At 35.6% G+C, this 17,492-nt stretch overlaps 2 protein-coding genes across 3 annotated transcripts in view; one reads left to right on the top strand and one right to left on the bottom strand.

Moving 5' to 3' along the window:
- The window catches only part of tbck (TBC1 domain containing kinase), a 65,878-nt gene extending 65,732 nt beyond the window's left edge, over positions 1-146 (bottom strand). The window contains exon 1 of the mRNA XM_067403705.1: positions 10-146. The gene's annotated coding sequence lies outside the window, so the exon portion shown is untranslated. The remainder of the gene's footprint in view (positions 1-9) is intronic.
- On the top strand, positions 145-16,161 carry aimp1a (aminoacyl tRNA synthetase complex interacting multifunctional protein 1a). Of its 2 annotated transcripts, XM_067403708.1 has the most exons (8): positions 174-271; positions 1,488-1,521; positions 2,967-3,100; positions 5,598-5,711; positions 6,204-6,365; positions 9,952-10,157; positions 13,174-13,342; positions 15,909-16,161. In XM_067403708.1, the coding sequence occupies exons 3-8, from the start codon at positions 2,992-2,994 to the stop codon at positions 16,073-16,075; spliced, it is 927 nt and encodes a 308-aa protein (XP_067259809.1). In that variant the 5' UTR covers positions 174-271; positions 1,488-1,521; positions 2,967-2,991; the 3' UTR covers positions 16,076-16,161. The 2 variants fall into 2 exon arrangements, with proteins under 2 accessions (XP_067259808.1, XP_067259809.1); XM_067403707.1 differs by lacking the exon at positions 1,488-1,521 and having other exon boundaries at positions 145-271.
- The last annotated feature ends 1,331 nt before the right edge of the window (positions 16,162-17,492 follow it).

Below are 17,492 nucleotides of genomic sequence, written 5' to 3'. Positions count from 1 at the left end.
GCAGCATACCTGTTTATCTGAAACGAAAGACTGCTCCATTTGATTCACGTGTCCATTGATAATATTACAGATATATATTTGTGATTTTGAGAGATCGGTGGAGTCTTCCGGAGACTGTAAACAGCTGAAACGCGCGTGGCGACGCGTTTATCCCGCGCCGGCGAACAGCTGAACGACGCGTGACCGTGGCGTCATCATCCGACGACGCCGGTGAGAGAAGATTGTGTAGCGTGTGGCTTAATAGCGAAGAAATATACGGTTGCAGTTATATGTAAGTACTAATGCACGAAGTAATGTTTTAATTTGAGTATTGTTTATTTGTCTATGTAGTGTATTAGGAAATGTAAGTCTCTGTTTTAGAGCTGTAGACGTACAAATGTGCTGTGTGGACTGACATGTGAAGTGACAGTCAGCACTGTATCTATATAAAGACAATAATGTCATCAGTCATGAATATCACTACTCATAAAAAATATTATGGTTAAATGTTTATCCTTGCGTAGACATCTGCTGTGAAGGGTTAAAAAGTGAAATAAATATATATATATAATATCCCTCTGTGTGTTATTTTAACATTTATACTAATGTACTTTGAAATGAACAATTCTTAAATAACAATTCTTACTTGCTTTCTGTCTTACCTTCACTTTCACTTGAAGTATATGGTCTGTCAAACTGGTTTATTCACCTGAACAAGTCAACATATAAAAATGCATGTTCTGAAGGGCTTGAAAAAGACTGAATTACCATTTCAATTAGGATACATAGTAACACTTTATTTTACAGTGCACTTGTTACACATTACATGCAGTTACTATAGTAGTAATGGCTATAAATTGTGCATAATTATATGTAACTAACCCTAAACAACTCCCTAACCCTATAGTAAGTACATGTAGTTAATCTTTATTACTCATTACTAAAGTGTATAATTACACTGTAATATGGACACCTTAAAATAATGTGTACCCAAATACATAAAATACATAATTGAAATTAATTTTACAAAAGTATAGTGCATGATTATACTGTGTTGCTTAGGCCAAGTAGATATGACTGATAGCCTTCATCTTGTTCTATGAATTGTTTAACATAATTGAACATGTCCTACTTTACAATTCACAAATCAGTGTAGTGACTTACTGCATGGAGGTGTTGTAAACATTAATATGTGTCATCATAAATGTGTTGATAAAATAACCAGATCTTCAGTTCTATTATCTTAAAACGGGCCTAATATGTTGGTTTTATAAACCTTAAACTTAATAAATAAGTTAGAATATATATATATATATATATATATATATATATATATATATATATATATATATATATATATATATATATATATATTAATCATAGTAATAAATTACTATCAAATGAAAATAATTAATATAAATTTAAAAAAAAATTTGTTTTGGGTTTCTGTTACATAGATCTGTTTGGTTACAAACATTCTTCCAAATATCTTCCTTTGTGTTCTGCAGAAAGAAATTTATACAGGTTTGGAACAACTTGAGGGTGAGTAAATGATGACACAATTTCCATTTTTGGTTAAAAAATGTTTCTTTAAAGATGAGTAGAAGATAATGAAGTTTTAATTGCGATACGGCTGGGGTTGGTGGCCAATGAAAACGCTGACTCATGTGTGGCACATGTGCGTGGTCATTTTCTCTCCATTCAGACTTGCATGAATGTGACAGCTGCTCCTGTAAGTGTTACTTTCACTGGTGTCGGACGTAACACATGGCTTTAAATGTCTTCAAGAGCACTGATGTTTTCATGGTTTATTTCACAGATGCCGTTGTTTTTTTGGTTGCGTTTCACAAGTTTTATATCCGTTGCATGGCTGACATTCACATTTATTGGCTGTCATGTGATGCCGATGACCACCGCTGCAAGGAAAACGGTGACAACTGAGCCTTTTGGAAATGCTTTTGGAAGTGTTTTTGGGCTCCGGCTCGGCCCCGGGACTCGTTTTCAGGGGTTATGCAAATGAAAACAGTCCTGTCATGGTGCTCATAAATTCTTCCACCACAGGCCCATTTAAAGCAGTTCAAGAACTTCAAAAACAAGAGACTTTGATCCACGATATTATCAACTCCAGCTTTTTTGTGTTTCTAATTTCCTCATCTGAACTCTTTTGTTTTCATCCTGAGCCAGCTGTTGTTTTCCAGCACCACCCTGCACTATGTGTTATGATGTGTTCTTCTCTTTTCCTACGCCTTGTAAAAATTCCCTTAGTCCTTTTGCAGTGGATGAGCCGAAGCCAAACGTGTAATGTGTCCATGTTCCTTCACCAGCTGTCTTTTGACTGAATGGGAATTGCTGTTTGATCCATTGTGGAGCCAAAGAGGATTCCTCGATCAAAACACTTTTATAGTGGTGGCAGGGGGACAGTGACGCAATCAAACAGTATTTGTCTCATGGTGGACATGAGAACACACACATTTAGATGCCATATGGCTTGATTTCCATCCTCTTCCTTGCTCGGGAATATTTTTGTTGACTTACTTGACCTGGAGATTGGTGAGCTGATTCAAACGGTCTAATGGTATTGAAGTGAGAGTGCGAAACAGGGGTCGCTGAGATTAGAATGTACTCTTTGATGAGGTTTTCACATGTTGTTTGGCATCTAGCCGATCTATTGTTAAGCATCTGGCTGGTGTCAGATGTTTCATTATGATTCCCCTTCATGGAAGGGGATTAAGACAGAAACTTGGCCACATATTGGTATAAATTACAAATTAAAGCACCGTGTAAAGTTGCCAAAACACCTCATGTTTACGTGCACCAAAGATCTGAAAGATCTCATTTAAAGAGGTCATGCTCTCTCAAGTGCCGCATGTTCCCAAACAGGGATAGGATGTCCCTTTTTTTTTTTTTTTTTTTTTTTTTAAAGCATGTTTATGAGTGACTAAGAGTTCCTACCACTTTTGATCTTTCCCTTTGGCTTGTTTTTCCAGGTTCCTGGTTAGATCCCTCTTCAGGATGTCAGGCCACACACCCTCACTCATGAGACTGGAACAGAAGGCCGCGGAGGCTGACCAGCTCATTGAATACCTCAAGCAGCAAGTCCAGCTGCTGAAGGAGAAAGCCAGTAAGTGGATGCATGAGGCATGCATGTGTGTTGATCACGGGTCAGTGACAAAAAAAGGACGTTTGTGCACTGTAAAGCTCAATAATATTTAAAACATTTGAGGAAAATTATTACCTTTAAAACATTTAAGTAAACTAAATAATTTTTTTAAGTTAGTAGAACTTAAATTTTTTGTGACAAGTGGGTTGGGGTTGAGAGCCATGGAAGCAGAACAAGGTCAGTGTAGTGCACCGGTGTCTCTTATTAACAATCACGTCACCGACATCCCTTCATACCATAGTTCTCGGCCTCACCCAACTCAATCATAATGTTAATAATTACATACAGTAAATTTACACATTCATATCACATTCAGATCTTGGTTAAATGATACATGCTATTATAACTATCAAAGAGACTGTTATTATATACTTGCATGTATATAATCAAACAACATACAGTATATGTGGTCTTAAAAGTTTTGCAGCCCATCCTCAACCTAACCACAGGCTGTACTCTTCACCACAATGGTAACCCTACAAAACTAACATAACAGAACCCCATGTAAATCACAACATTACACAACATTAACACTAACGTATGTCTCCGCATGTTAAACTTGTGCAAAAACACACAAAATAACACTTAATTTCAACATTTATTTTCCTTATACAGTCTGACGGAAAGCATGCTGGGAATTAGAAATCTGGTGCAACTCAATCATATTAAGTTCAGCTTACTACAATCAAATTTTGAGTTCATGCAACCTTTTTCTATTAAGTACAATGAACTTTCATTATTATTTGAGTCAAATCGAACTCATTTCATTTAATTAATTTCACTGTTCGGTTTTACAGTGTGATGATGAAAAGTAGAAAGAGAAAAGAATCTTTTAAAAATGTAGTTCAAGTGCCAAGTTCCTAGAAATATATAATATTTGCTTTCATGGAGATTTATAGAAGCTTGTTTCTGCCAAGGACTTCTTTTTTCACAATTGTGAGATATAAACTATAAAGTCAGAATTGTGAGGTATAAAAAGTTGCAATTATCTTTTTATTTTTAATTCAGTGGCAGAAACAAGCTTGTATCATAGATTTATTAAAAGAAAAAAAAAAGAAAGAAATTCAAATTTTTTACACAAGTTAAATAAAATGCAGTTTGGTGCTCTGTGACTTTTTCAAGTATTAAAGGCAGAAATGAAACAAGGGATATGTTAGATAAAATTGATCTAACGTAAAATTAACTTGGCATGAAAATTTTTAAATTCATCAAATGCCTGTATAAAATAAAAACAGTTTACAGTCAAAAAGATCAAACTTTTGTGGCCAAAATGACCACAAAAATGTTGGCCTCAGAGAATTTACCTTCTTGACTGTAAACTGATTTTTATCAACAATTCTATTCAACAATTCTTCTTTTATTTGCAATAAACTAATTATTATGATTATTATTGTTGTTATTAAATATTGTGCTTCTATAAAATTCAAATTGTGAAGCCCTACTTCCGCTGCCATTCAAAAATGTATTCCTGTAATCAAAGCTGAATTTTCAGTATCATTACCTCAGTCTTCAGTGTCACAAAATCAATCTAATATGATGATTTGATGCTCAAAACATTTCTTATTCAAATTCAAAAAATTCACATTTTTTACACTAGTTCACAAAAGCTTGAGGTCAATAAGAATTTTTTTTAAAAGAAATGTATACTTTTATTCAAAAAAGATACTGTCACTTTGGATCAATTTAATGTAAAGACAGATTTCTTTTTCAAATATATGCTGTACTTTTGAACTTTCTGTTCATAAGAATGCTGAAAATAAATGTATCATGATTTCCACAAAAAATACGAAGCAGCACAACTGTTTTCAACATTGATAACAATAATAAATGTTTCTTGAGCAGCAAATCAGCATATTAGAATGATTTCTGAAGGATCATGTGACACTGAAGACTGGAGTAATGATGCTGAAAATTAATTTAATATAATATTAAAATGACTGTATTTTTTCAAATAAATGTAGCTCTGGTGAGCATAATAGACTTTTAAAAAACATGAAAAGAAACTTACCGACCCCAATTGAAACTTTTGAAAGGTGGTGTAAAAATGTTACCTTTTGTGGTTTAAAATATAAATGAATATATTTTATAAAAAAATAAATTGCCTTTTTGTGTTGTTTAAAGCACAACAACTTTGATTTAGTGGATTTTTTTTAGATATTAAAGGAATAGTTCACCTAATTCATTCACCCTCAAGTTGTTCCAAACCTCTATGAATTACACAAGAAAAGATACCCCCCCCATTTTCAATGTGTCCCTGGGCCTTTTTGGTTACCCATATTCTTCAAAATATTGTCTTTTGAGTTCAGCAGAAGAAATACTTGAGCGTGAATACACGGACAGAATTTTCATTTTTGGGTGAACTATCCCTTTAATAATATTTTCAATGGGACTGCATTCTTATTTGTCACTGCTGAATTGATGTGTGTTTCCTGTTCTAATAAATGTGTTTTTTGTGTAGTTGTGCAGGCCACAGTGAAAGAGGAGAAGAAACTGATGGTGGAGAATGCCAAGATCAAGAAGGACATTGAGGAACTGAAGAAACAACTTATTGAAATGGAAAGAAGGAGAGGAGGTATAATATCATGCAACATACTGTATTCTTGCTGATGTTCTTAAATAATGAAATACTAAGATGCTGTACTGGAAAACATACTGTACCTTTTAGAATTCAAAACTTGAGTCCAGAATTAAACGCATCAACACGTGACCACCCACATTTAAACATCAATGTTGCCTGCTGGGTGGTCAGGAACTCCTAAACACAGAACTAATTTTAAAAGTAAAATATGAAAAAGTTAGCCAGACTTTGTGCTGTTTCTTGTTATATTCGTAGTTAGTTGCAGGCGGTATTAGGGGGAGGGACATTCTCATTCTTGTATTTGAGTGGATACAAATCTGTCTAGTGTAAGATGAGTGTTAATATAGTGCCTTCAAAATAGAGGGCACTATTTTGAAGGCACTATATTGTTTCACAAACAGAAACCTTCACCTTGTGGTGAGTATTTGGGATTAACAAAACATTGTTTTTCTAATCATAAAGAAGTAAAATAACTGTTCTTCGCAGTAAATGAGGTGGCCATGCCTTCAGAGGAGCCCAGCATCCAGTGTGTATCTAAACCGACAGCCGCAGAGCCACCTGCCCCAGCAGCCCCTTCTGCTCCTGCCACAAAAACCCCACCAGCCAAAAACAATGATGACATGAAAAAGATGAAAGCTGAGAAGAAGGGTAAGCATACTTTTGAGACTATTAAAATGACATTTCCTTTATAACAGTTCATCTCTGCAGTGGCAAAGTTTCCAGGCATTTCTGTCGATTCATTTTCAACACCATCCAAAACGTTTTGCGAAGTCAGAACTTTATTTTATGGTGTTACGGTGTAATTTTACATTTAAAAAGGTACTTCACAACTGGTAAAATGGGTTTCTAATAAAAATAGTCTCCCTATGCAGTAGAAAGGCAAAGAAGTTTGGGCTAGTTATGCATAATTTATAGTAATTTCTTAAGTAACTACATGTAAAGTATGTAACAAGGACACTGTAAAAAAAAATTAAGTGTTGCCAAAGAAAGTGTCTACAACATAGGGCCATAAATATGGCTGATTTTTAAGAGTAGGCTGTATCTTGTCTAGGGGTGCATTGAATTTTTGGGGAATATGTGAATGATTTACAAATAAGCACATAAAAACATTTTACTAAAGGACAGTGCCATTCTAAACACAGCTTACCCTACTCTCATAAATAATGCAGTGTAATGAACAGAGTTTGAGAAGAGACCGCAAGCGAATGTTAGCTGTGGATGAAGGTCAAACTCATTTGGGTTACAACCTGATCTGAAGGCAAACCAGAAATAAATAATGTCTTCTGGTTGTATTATTTCTAAGTATTCATACTCTAAAGAACAGAGCATTTGAAATGATTCAGATTTCCTTTCATGGTTATTTATTTTGAAAATTATTTTCATTTCAAATCGCTTAAATCCCTTCAACTTGGGAACGCTCTGTTCATATTGAAGTACAAATCGCAGATCATTTTGTGCATTTATGGGCTGAGGAAAAACAAGTTAACTTTTGTGTTTCTCTGACATTCCTGTGGGCCAGATGTCAAAAGCAGTTTAATAATTCTCAAATATTTTTCTCCTTCAGCGTCGATGAATGCTGTGTTTCAATGTGAACGAGAGCCTCTCCCACACCTGTATTTCATGCATATCTCTTTCTTGGCAGTGCTAAATGACTTGTCACATTTAGAAGGCTTTGAGGAATCTTGGCGCATTTTATTCTAGACTTAAATTAGGGCTGAGTGATTAATCAAAATCACAATAGAAATCATAAAAGCCTTGTGTGATTATTAAACCACAAAAGGCTGTGATTGAATTAATTATATACAGCGTCTGCATTCAAAAGTGAAGGGTTGTCTACTGCACTCATTTTTCCTCTTTAAAAGTTTGGAATAATAAGCAAATTTAACAGCTGTTGACAACTTTACGTGGAATTTAAAAGTTGTTCTGAGAAAGTGAAGAGGGTTTAACCAGGCCGCCTTGCAATGCTGCGTGAAAGTGAATAATTATGAAAGAAAAGCATTACTGGCACTTTCCACAAATAAAATGCAGTTTGTTGCTCTGTGACTTTTTCAAGTATTAAAGTCAGAAATCAAACAAGGGATATGTTAGATAAAATTGATCTAAGGTAAAATTAACTTGGCATGAACATTTTTAAATTCATCAAATGTCTGTATAAAATAAAAAGAGTTTACAGTCACAGCCAAAATGACTTTTTGAAGGGTAAGAGAGTCATTTTGGCCTCAGAGAATTTACCTTCTTGACTGTAAACTGATTTTATCAACAATTTAAATTTTTATGTGCAATAAACTAATTATTATGATTATTAGGTCCCACTTTATATTAAGTGGCCTTAACTACTATGTACTTACATCAAAAAATAAGTACAATGTACTTATTGGGTTCATATTGAATTGCAAAACACATTTTCAGCTATTGAGGTGGGATACGGGTAAGGTTAGGGACAGGTTTGGTGGTATGGGTAGGTTTAAGGGTAGGGTTAAGGGTTAATGGGTCAACAGTGTAATTATAAATGTAATTACAGAAATTAATTACATGCAGGTGTTTTTAAAATATAAGTACAATGTAAAAACATGTATGTACACAATAAGTGCATTGTATCAAATGATTAATTTAAATGTAAGTACAGAGTAGTGTTACTTTTAGAACTGTTATTTCTTTAAGAGAAACCTGTTGTATTTGCTGGTGTGAAAGCTTCTTTAAGAGAAACCTGTTGTATTTGCTGGTGTGAAAGCTTCTTTAAGAGAAACCTGTTGTATTTGCTGGTGTGAAAGCTTCTTTAAGAGAAACCTGTTGTATGCACTGTTGTGGCAGTATGCTAATTGCCCCCGTTATTAATGTTGCAGACGCAGTAGGGAGGTGGGTGCCTTTTTATTTTTACTAACCCCTGTTTTCCCCTGTTTTTGGTTAGTGAAGCAGTCAGGTAAGAGATTTGTTGTTTATTTGATGTTTTGTTTTGATAGGTTATTTAGACTCCCTTACTCCAGTCAGCTTGCTCCTTTTGTTTGTTACTTTGGCTTTAATCCCCTCCCGAAGCTAGAAGCGTCTTGTTAGTTATCCTTATTATTTTGGCTTATCCTTGATTGTTATAAGAGACTTTATGTTAAATAAACCTTTTGAAGAGTTTCCTTGTGTTTGTGTGAGTTCTGGGAGTGCAGACTGAACCAACTCTCTCTCATTTATGCCCTGTGCTTTTGAAGGGACATATCCTTTTATTACTTTTTATTTCTATATGTTGCTCTCCCGCCACCCCTAGACAAAAGGGGGACGTAACAGTAGTTAAGGCCACTTAATATAAAGTGGGTCCGATTATTATTATTATTGTTGTTATTAAATATTGTGCTACTATAAAAATCAAAAATGTATTCCTGTAGTCAAAGCTGAATTTTCAGTATCATTACTTCAGTCTTCAGTGTCACAAAATCATTCTGTTATGCTAATTTGATACTCAAAACATTTCTTATCATTATCAATGTTGAAAACGGTTGTGCTGCTTAATTTTTTTGATACTTTTTTTTAAAATCATAGAAACATTTTGTAACACTGTAGGGTTTTACTATGATTTTTGATCAAATTAAGGCATCCTTGCTGAATAAGTATTTATTAATTAAAGTAATCTCACTGACCTCAAACTTTTTAAATATAGCACTTTGTTTCTAAGAAAACACTCAGAACTCTGCCTGAGTATCATTGTGTTCAGTACTTATACTTGTATGGACTAGACATTTTAATTTCATGATTCATGGTTAAGTGGTGGTCCAAAACAGTTTCCCCCTACCCAATATGTCCAGAAACAGTGATAAAGTTGTACTCTTTTCAAATGACTGGAACGATTAGAAACAAATGCCATACTGAAGCCATTGTTGGCAGAGCTATTTTGGGAAAAGCTTGAAAACAGAAATGACAAGGCTGTATAATTTCCATGGCTTGAGATGTGTCCCAACAGCTCCCTGGGGAACAATATGCACAAGCTAATAATAACTATCAAAGAGCTGCGTTAAAAACACCTCACAAACTAAAGGCACATTTCCTCAGGGTGGACATGCACTGTAATAAAATCCCAGAATGACACTGTGTGCTGAGGTTGGTGCAATATCTGTAATAGCAGTACATACACAGCTTATGCTTTTTACAGATATATGGTGTGTTATTTGATGATTCATATTTTAGCAGTTCTGTCCTGATTTACAAAATGAAAGACACATTTCTAATGCTCTGTGACACACTTTTGGTCCAGGTGAGAAGAAAGAGAAGAAACCAGCGGCGCCACCTCAGGAAGAGGCGAAAGTAGACGTGTCTCGACTGGATTTGCGAGTGGGCCGCATTATCAGCGCAGAGAAGCACCCTGACGCCGACTCTCTCTACGTTGAGCAGGTGGATGTGGGCGAAGCGGCTCCACGTACTGTCGTCAGTGGCCTGGTCAAACACATCCCTCTGGAGCAGGTACACATCTAACCACTGACAAACACCTGTGTTTATTAGTTTTGAGGATCATCAGAATTAAAGGGATAGTTCACCCAAAAATGAAAATTTGATGTTTATCTGCTTACCCCCAGTGCATCCAAGATGTAGGTGACTTTTTTTCTTCAGTCGAACGCAAATTATGATTTTTAACTGCAACCGCTGCCGTCTGTCAGTCAAATAATAGCAGTAGATGGGAACTTCAACTATAACAGTAAATAAAACTTCCTTAGACAAATCAAAATTAAAACCTGCGGCTCGTGACGACACATTGATGTCTTAAGACACGAAACGATCGGTTTGTGCGAGAAACCGAACATTATTTATATAATTTTTACCTCTAATACACCACTATGTCCAACTTCGTTCAGCTTCCTGTTAGGGAGGTCAAAAAACGCGTTGTGATGACGGAAGTGATGTCTCGCCCATATACTTCAATGAGCGCGAGACATCACTTCCGTTGTCAGAGCGCGATCAGAACTCACTAGCCGGAAGCTGAACGAAGTTGGACATAGTGGTGTATTAGAGGTAAAAAATTATATAAATACTGTTCGGTTTCTCGCACAAACCGATCGTTTCGTGTCTTAGGACATCAATGTGTCGTCACGAGCCGCAGGGATTAATTTGGATTTGTCTATGGAAGTTTTTTCGACTCTTATTGTTCAAGTTCCCAATCACTGCTATTATTTGACTGACAGACGGCAGCGGTTGCAGTTAAAAATCATAATTTGTCACCAATCAAAAAAAGTCACCTACATCTTGGATGCCCTGGGGGTAAGCAGATATACATCAAATTTTCATTTTTGGGTGAACTATCCCTTTAAAAGCATTACAGAAATCAATTCAATAAAACAAATCACTTATCGCATTTATCCAGAAATTTATAAAGCACCTTAAATGGACAGTTCACCCAAAAAATGAAAATTATAAGATGATATACTCACCCTCAAGCCATCCAAGGTGTGACTATCTTTTTACAGACAAACACAATCGGAGTTATATTAAAAAAAATCCCAGCTCTTCCAAGCTTTATAACGGTAGTGAATGGGGCTCAAGATTTGAAGCCACAAAAAAGTCCATCCATTCTTCATAGAAGTAATCCAGTATGGCTCTAAGGGGTTAATAAAGGCCGTCTGAAGCACAGTAATGGGTTTTTGTAAGAAAAATATCCATATTTAAAACTTTATAAACTATGATGGCTGGCTTCCTGTACAGTTGAGTTCCGGTGGAAGAGTGACCTCTGACCCGACGTATAATGTAGAATACAGGAGTAGTGTAAGCTAAGGTGAGAGTAGATGCCTCTCGCGGTTCAAACAAACTCAAGCTTCCCTTCTGTTATATCGAAATTCTCATTTTAGTTTAAACTGTTATGGCTTTAAAACACATGCAAATAATAACTTTTATGATGACGAAGAACTGCAATGTCACGTGAGTGTGGTCGCGATAGAGATGATAATCCCAAACAAAACAGATGTTTTGTTTGTTTTTGGCAGAGTATCCGAGGCACAAGTTGTACAGGCTCCGCCCTCTTCTGGAAAGCGGGGTGTGGAGCAGCAGCTCATTTGCATTTAAAGATACATGCACGAAAACAGCATGTTTTTCCTTCCACTTAAAAATGGACATTTACAACATGATATAATAAATTATTTTGAGCTGAAACTTTACAGAAACATTCTGTGGACACCAGACTTGCATTACATCTTGTAAAAAAATGGGCATAATCGGTCCCCTTTAATGTTACTGATTGTGTTCACCTGAAAGAAGAAAGTCATTTACACCTAGGACAGCTTGAGGGTGAATAAATCATGGGATAATTTTTATTTTTGAGTGTACTGTCCCTTTAAGTAATTAGTTTTGTAATTGCAATTATGAGTTGTTGTTTTTTCTCCAGTTATTTTAATTGCATTGAATTTTCATTGTCAGATCTGACTGTGGAATTTTAAAAAGCCACCAAATCCACTAAAAATATTACATTAAATTGTCCCTCCAGTTACATTTGTGTCTTCAGCATATTGAAAGAAACATGGGTCACTCTTTATTTTAAGGTGATGCTATTACAGTGTAATTACACAAATAAGTACTCAGTAATATTAATTAACTTCATGTACTTACTGTAGGGTTAGGCTTAGTTACTTGTAATTATGCATAATTTACTGTTATTACTATAGTAAGTACATGTAATGTGCAATTAAGATGCATTGCATCATTCAGTAAAAAATCTGAATTGAATCTTTGTAATCAAGCTAATATTTAAACCCCTACTAGACTGTTACGCAATAGTCTGAAGTAACTTGAACACTGTACATCTCGGTACTGTAACTGAGAGCAATCTTTGTTCATAAAAGAATGCAGCTTTTGTTGATTAGGTGTTATGTGTCAGAATATTGTGAAGGAGGATATTTCAGTTTTACTGTTTCATATAAAACGTCTGCACTACCACAATTCATGCAGGTCCATAAACCTGCTCCATGCAGACAGCTCAGTCTCTTGTTTTATTTTCCAGAACCCCAAGTTTACGATTTGTTTAGGGGATTCCTAGCAGCTCGTCAGAAATTCTAATTACACCTATAAAACGCATCTGTTTCCTTCATTCATTTAATATTGTTGGGTTTCCCCACTCTGGTTATGACTACATCACAGTTGCTTTACGTATGTTTGTGCATTTATAGAGTTGAAATAATAATGAATGCCCACAGTTGGTTTTATACAGGATTTGGAAGTAGATGAGATGAATGAGATTGCTTATTGCATGTATTCAGTTTATTCATTTTGTTAGGGGTCTGTTTTGTTCTGCATCCCTTGTTCTTGGTTATAAAAACGAATAATTCGTCTATTATGAAGTTGCCCAGCTGTTCCTTATTATATAGTATGTTGATGTTTTTGGACCATTGCATAACTTCTCTTTCTGCCATGCACTATTAAGTTAAATATTGAATTTATAGTATTCTGCTTCAGAAGATCGCACTTGATTCCCATGTCTTATGGTTCCTCCATTCAGATGCAGAATCGTATGGCTGTACTGCTATGCAACCTGAAGCCTGCTAAGATGAGAGGTGTGTTGTCCCAGGCCATGGTCATGTGTGCCAGCTCTCCAGAGAAAGTTGAAATCCTGGATCCCCCGAGTGGAGCCGTTGCTGGAGACAGGGTTTCCGTCCAGGGCTTCCCAGGTAACGTTTTATATTTATACACAAATATACTGCAATGAAATACGATATTACTGTCCAGCGGTCCAATGGCATCTGCAGTCTGCTTCATGGAGCCCATCTGAGTGCCTCATGCTGGTTTATTAAAGGAATATCTCTTACAAAAATCAAAGTTCTGCTATGATTTACTAGCCTTCATGTTACTCCGAAAGCTGGATGAGTTTCTTTCTTCCATGAGACACAAAAGTAGACATTAGGCAAAATGTTCACACTTCTCGTTTTTGAAGATGAAACGAGCATATAATGTCCAGCAGCTGTCATGCTCTAAATGGACAAGAATACTGCATATAAATGTCATAAAATCGATCCATACGATGCATGCACTCTTTTCCGAGTTTTCTGAAGCCATATAATAGCTTGTCAGTATTCACTTTTGCCATAGCTCTCAAACTTCTTTTGCATCATTGATCAAACCTGCGACAAGATGTCTTCATCTCGTTAAGGCCCCGACATACTTAAAGCGAAATCAAAGAACAAACTGATGTGACGTAATTTCTAACAAAATCAGGCCAAAACGAAGTTCACAGTCAGTTTTTCTGGAATTTTTCCGGAGAAAGTACATTACGCTCCATATTCTTTCACGTGGAAATCTTTTCCGGTTCATTTATCCTGTTCAGTCCGTTGAGGTCAGGCGTCTGAGTGAAAACATGAACACACTGGAGAGCCGCTTTATAGTAGAAAACGAAGTTGAGACAGAATCTCAGCAGAGTGGACGGCAACGGAAATTCGATAACAGTATATCGCTGCTCACGTATTTCGAACTTCTTTTTACCCCTAAGCGAAGAACTGAAAAGAACTTCGCGATGAGTATATCTGGGCCTTTACGGATGCCCTGATTTACAGATCGGCCATTTGATATGTCAGATTCAGATGGTCTGTTCCTGTCCATGTTTGGCAATAATAAGCTGATGACAGATTGCTGTAGCACAGCAGTTCAAGCGGCTCGTGAAACGATCATCTCTTCCTACTAGTTCATTTATAGCATCAAATAAACATGAATGAACATCAGAAGGTATGTTGTTTCAAATGTGGAAAAACGTCTACACACTATTTTTAAAGTTCAAGTCCACCTACGTTAAACTTACTCCCATGACTGCTTTACCAGACATAAAAGACAGATTCGGCGTTATGATTGGTTAGATCACCTGTCAATCAAACTCCCGGAGAAGGGTCAATTGAAATTGTTACATAAGTACTAAACTTTACACAATTATTGAACCAAACTGATTTCTTGTTTACTGTTGTCTTTTTAGAGCTGCTTTACAGCAGAGTTGAATTCTGTTTGCATCATTGAATCATTATTTTCCTGTTTATCCCTGTAAAGCTGCTTTGAAACAATCTGTATTGTATAAAGTGCTATATAAATAAATGCTTCTTCAGAATATAAATTTGTTTCACAGTGTATTCAAGCCTTTAGTTGTTTACATTCAACTATATTAGCTAATATTATTTTCCCATTAAAAATAAAGAGCAAATTCCTCTTTGCTTTTGGGAGCCTCAAACAATCCAAATTTAATTCTCAAGCTGTGAAATATGGTGGATCTGGCATGCAAGTGATTTGAAAAAATGTAGCATTCATGGTTGAGCACAGATTCCCAAGAATTGTGTGAATGTGGAGTGCAGAGGTGGACCATCTGCACAGGACACAGTTAGAATAATGTCTCTTTCACCTTCCCACCTCTCCATGTCAAGCTCTTCCTTGTGTTTCCTTTTGGCTGAAAAGCCTAAAATGTTGTCCCAGTCTTTTTTATTTTTCACAGTTAATCACAGTTGTTATTCTCAGTTGTTCCCAATGGAAAAACAAAGCACGTAGCAGGAATAAGGCAGTTCTCCAAATTCCTCCAGTTGTTGGGAGTCATAAAATGACCTTTACAACAAAAAATGGCCATATCAACACAATAATTACAGGGAGGGATTACAGCCAACAAGTTTGATATTATATTTTTTACTTCCTTTTCTACTTTCTTCTTTTGTTCTGCAGTTTTTTTTAAATGAATTGACGTGCAATTATTTGGTATTCTCCCACGCAAACGTCTGTGATTCATTTAAATCGTGAGTTTTTATTTTGTATTCATAGCATGCATCTGTAACTTGTCATTAAATGTAATGGGGACAGACTGTGATCTTTCTATGAATTTTTCGTCTCGTTTGGATTGTAGCAGTTATGGTGGTTGTGAAAAGGTCAACACTAGAACAGACACAAAACCAGGATCCCAGTCTGCATTCAAATCAAGTGTTTGGATTCATTTTGGTTTGATTTATGTCTGCTTATTGTAGGTAGTAGCAAAAACAGGTGTCTTCATCTGGTTTCCATGAGTCCTTGAGTTTTGGAGCATCTCGCATTGGCTCGGCTTGATTTTAATGGAACTGAGTCACTTTAAAATCATTCTAGATTCATAATGAATTGGCCTATTGAAGTGGATGTTAATGATACCCCGAGTTGATTTCAAAACCGGCTTTTATTTTCAGTCTTTTTACAGCTGTTGGGGGAAAAGAAAACTAATCAGCGCTCTTTGTTCTGTTGGTCCAGGTGAGCCTGACAAGGAGCTGAACCCAAAGAAGAAAGTGTGGGAGCAGGTCCAGCCAGACTTGCGCACCAATGACCAATGTGTGGCCACTTACAAGGGAGCTGCTTTTGAGGTTGCTGGCAAAGGAGTGTGCAAAGCTCAGACAATGAGTAACAGCGGTATCAAATAGAAACTTCTGTGAGAAGGCTAATTTTCTAACCTCTAGACCTCTCTAACTATGTTGAATGAAGGGACACGTTTGAGAATAAAGTCTTTGAATACTATTCTTTGACTGTCTTTTTTTCTTGGTACGCGTTTATACACTGACATGTCAGTAGATACATTTTTTTTTTTTTAAAGGGACAGGTCTTTAATTGTTTTTGACATAGTAATGCAGGTATAATTTGTTTACAATTAGTGATGAAGGTTTAAACACATATTGCTGTAATGCAACATATTTCCATGTGAAACCAGGCTTGATTTTTGACTTAATTGGATTGTAATTTTATTTTATTTTAAAGTTAATTTTATTTACATTCTTAACATTTCAGGTTGTATATATTATATAGTTAATATATTATGAATAAAACTGAATTAACAGTGAACAATGATATATTTATTTAACATTAACCTACATGAATAAAATGTGAGTTTTTATTGTTAGTTCATATGAATATTAATAATAACGAATTGAAGCTTATTGTAAAGTGTTACCAAAATTATTGTGTTATTATAAAACAGTACATTTGTTGATAATGCAACGTTAGGCAAGTTAAAGATCTAAACTAAAAATATAAAGGAAAAACTATTTTGAACAGGAACATTTTATAGCTCTTGCAGCAGTGTAAAGTCCAGAAACAGGTGGTGTTGTAGTCTGGACTGTTCCTTCTCTGTTCTCAAATAGTGTCTGTTTGTTACGATCCATAATGAAATAATTATGTTTGATAGTTTTTTTTTTTTTTAATCATGTTCATTTCCTCTGAATTAATCTTATCTGAGCTTGTTTCTTGAAGCCATTTTGATTCGCTTAGTTTTATTGATCCCTCCAGAGGAACATCATAGACGTTTGCACAGGAAGAACAGATTCTGCTCTTGTGCTCTGCTCTGCTCTGTTAAACTGATGGATTTATATGTCCATACCAACCCCATTCTGTCAAAAATAATGAACTCCATGAGCGTAGCTCAACATCAGTGTCATCTTAAAAATAAAAAAAAACATACTTTTCAGTTTTGTATTATGTATCTCTTTTGCATAATCGCATACAATGAAGAAACTACTCTGAAATTACTCCTTTCACTTCTTTCCTTAGTTTTAGTCACTAAAATTAGCTGCACGTTGATTAATTTAAAGATTTTAGTTGAAACTATCAGTAAGACTTGAAGGGTTAGTTCACCCAAAAATGAAGATTCTGTCATTTATTACTCACCCTCATGTCGTTCCACACCCGTAAGACCTTTGTTCATTTTCAGAACACAAATTAAGATATTTTTGATAAAATCTGATGACTTGGTGAGTCCTCCATTGACAGCAATAAAAATGCCCAGAAAGCTACTAAAGACATATTTAAAACAGTTCATGTGACTACAGTGGTTCAACCTTAATGTCT

This window comes from Chanodichthys erythropterus, chromosome 12 (assembly GCF_024489055.1).
Source record: "Chanodichthys erythropterus isolate Z2021 chromosome 12, ASM2448905v1, whole genome shotgun sequence".
NCBI lineage: Eukaryota > Metazoa > Chordata > Actinopteri > Cypriniformes > Xenocyprididae > Chanodichthys > Chanodichthys erythropterus.
This window is presented reverse-complemented; position numbering and strand designations above follow the sequence as displayed.

Excerpts from the sequence above, each read along its gene's own strand:
- aimp1a (XM_067403707.1), top strand. Across the intron at positions 6,366-9,951 it reads GATGAAAGCTGAGAAGAAGG|GTGAGAAGAAAGAGAAGAAA; the intron begins GTAAGCATACTT and ends CTTTTGGTCCAG. Across the intron at positions 13,343-15,908 it reads TTCCGTCCAGGGCTTCCCAG|GTGAGCCTGACAAGGAGCTG; the intron begins GTAACGTTTTAT and ends CTGTTGGTCCAG.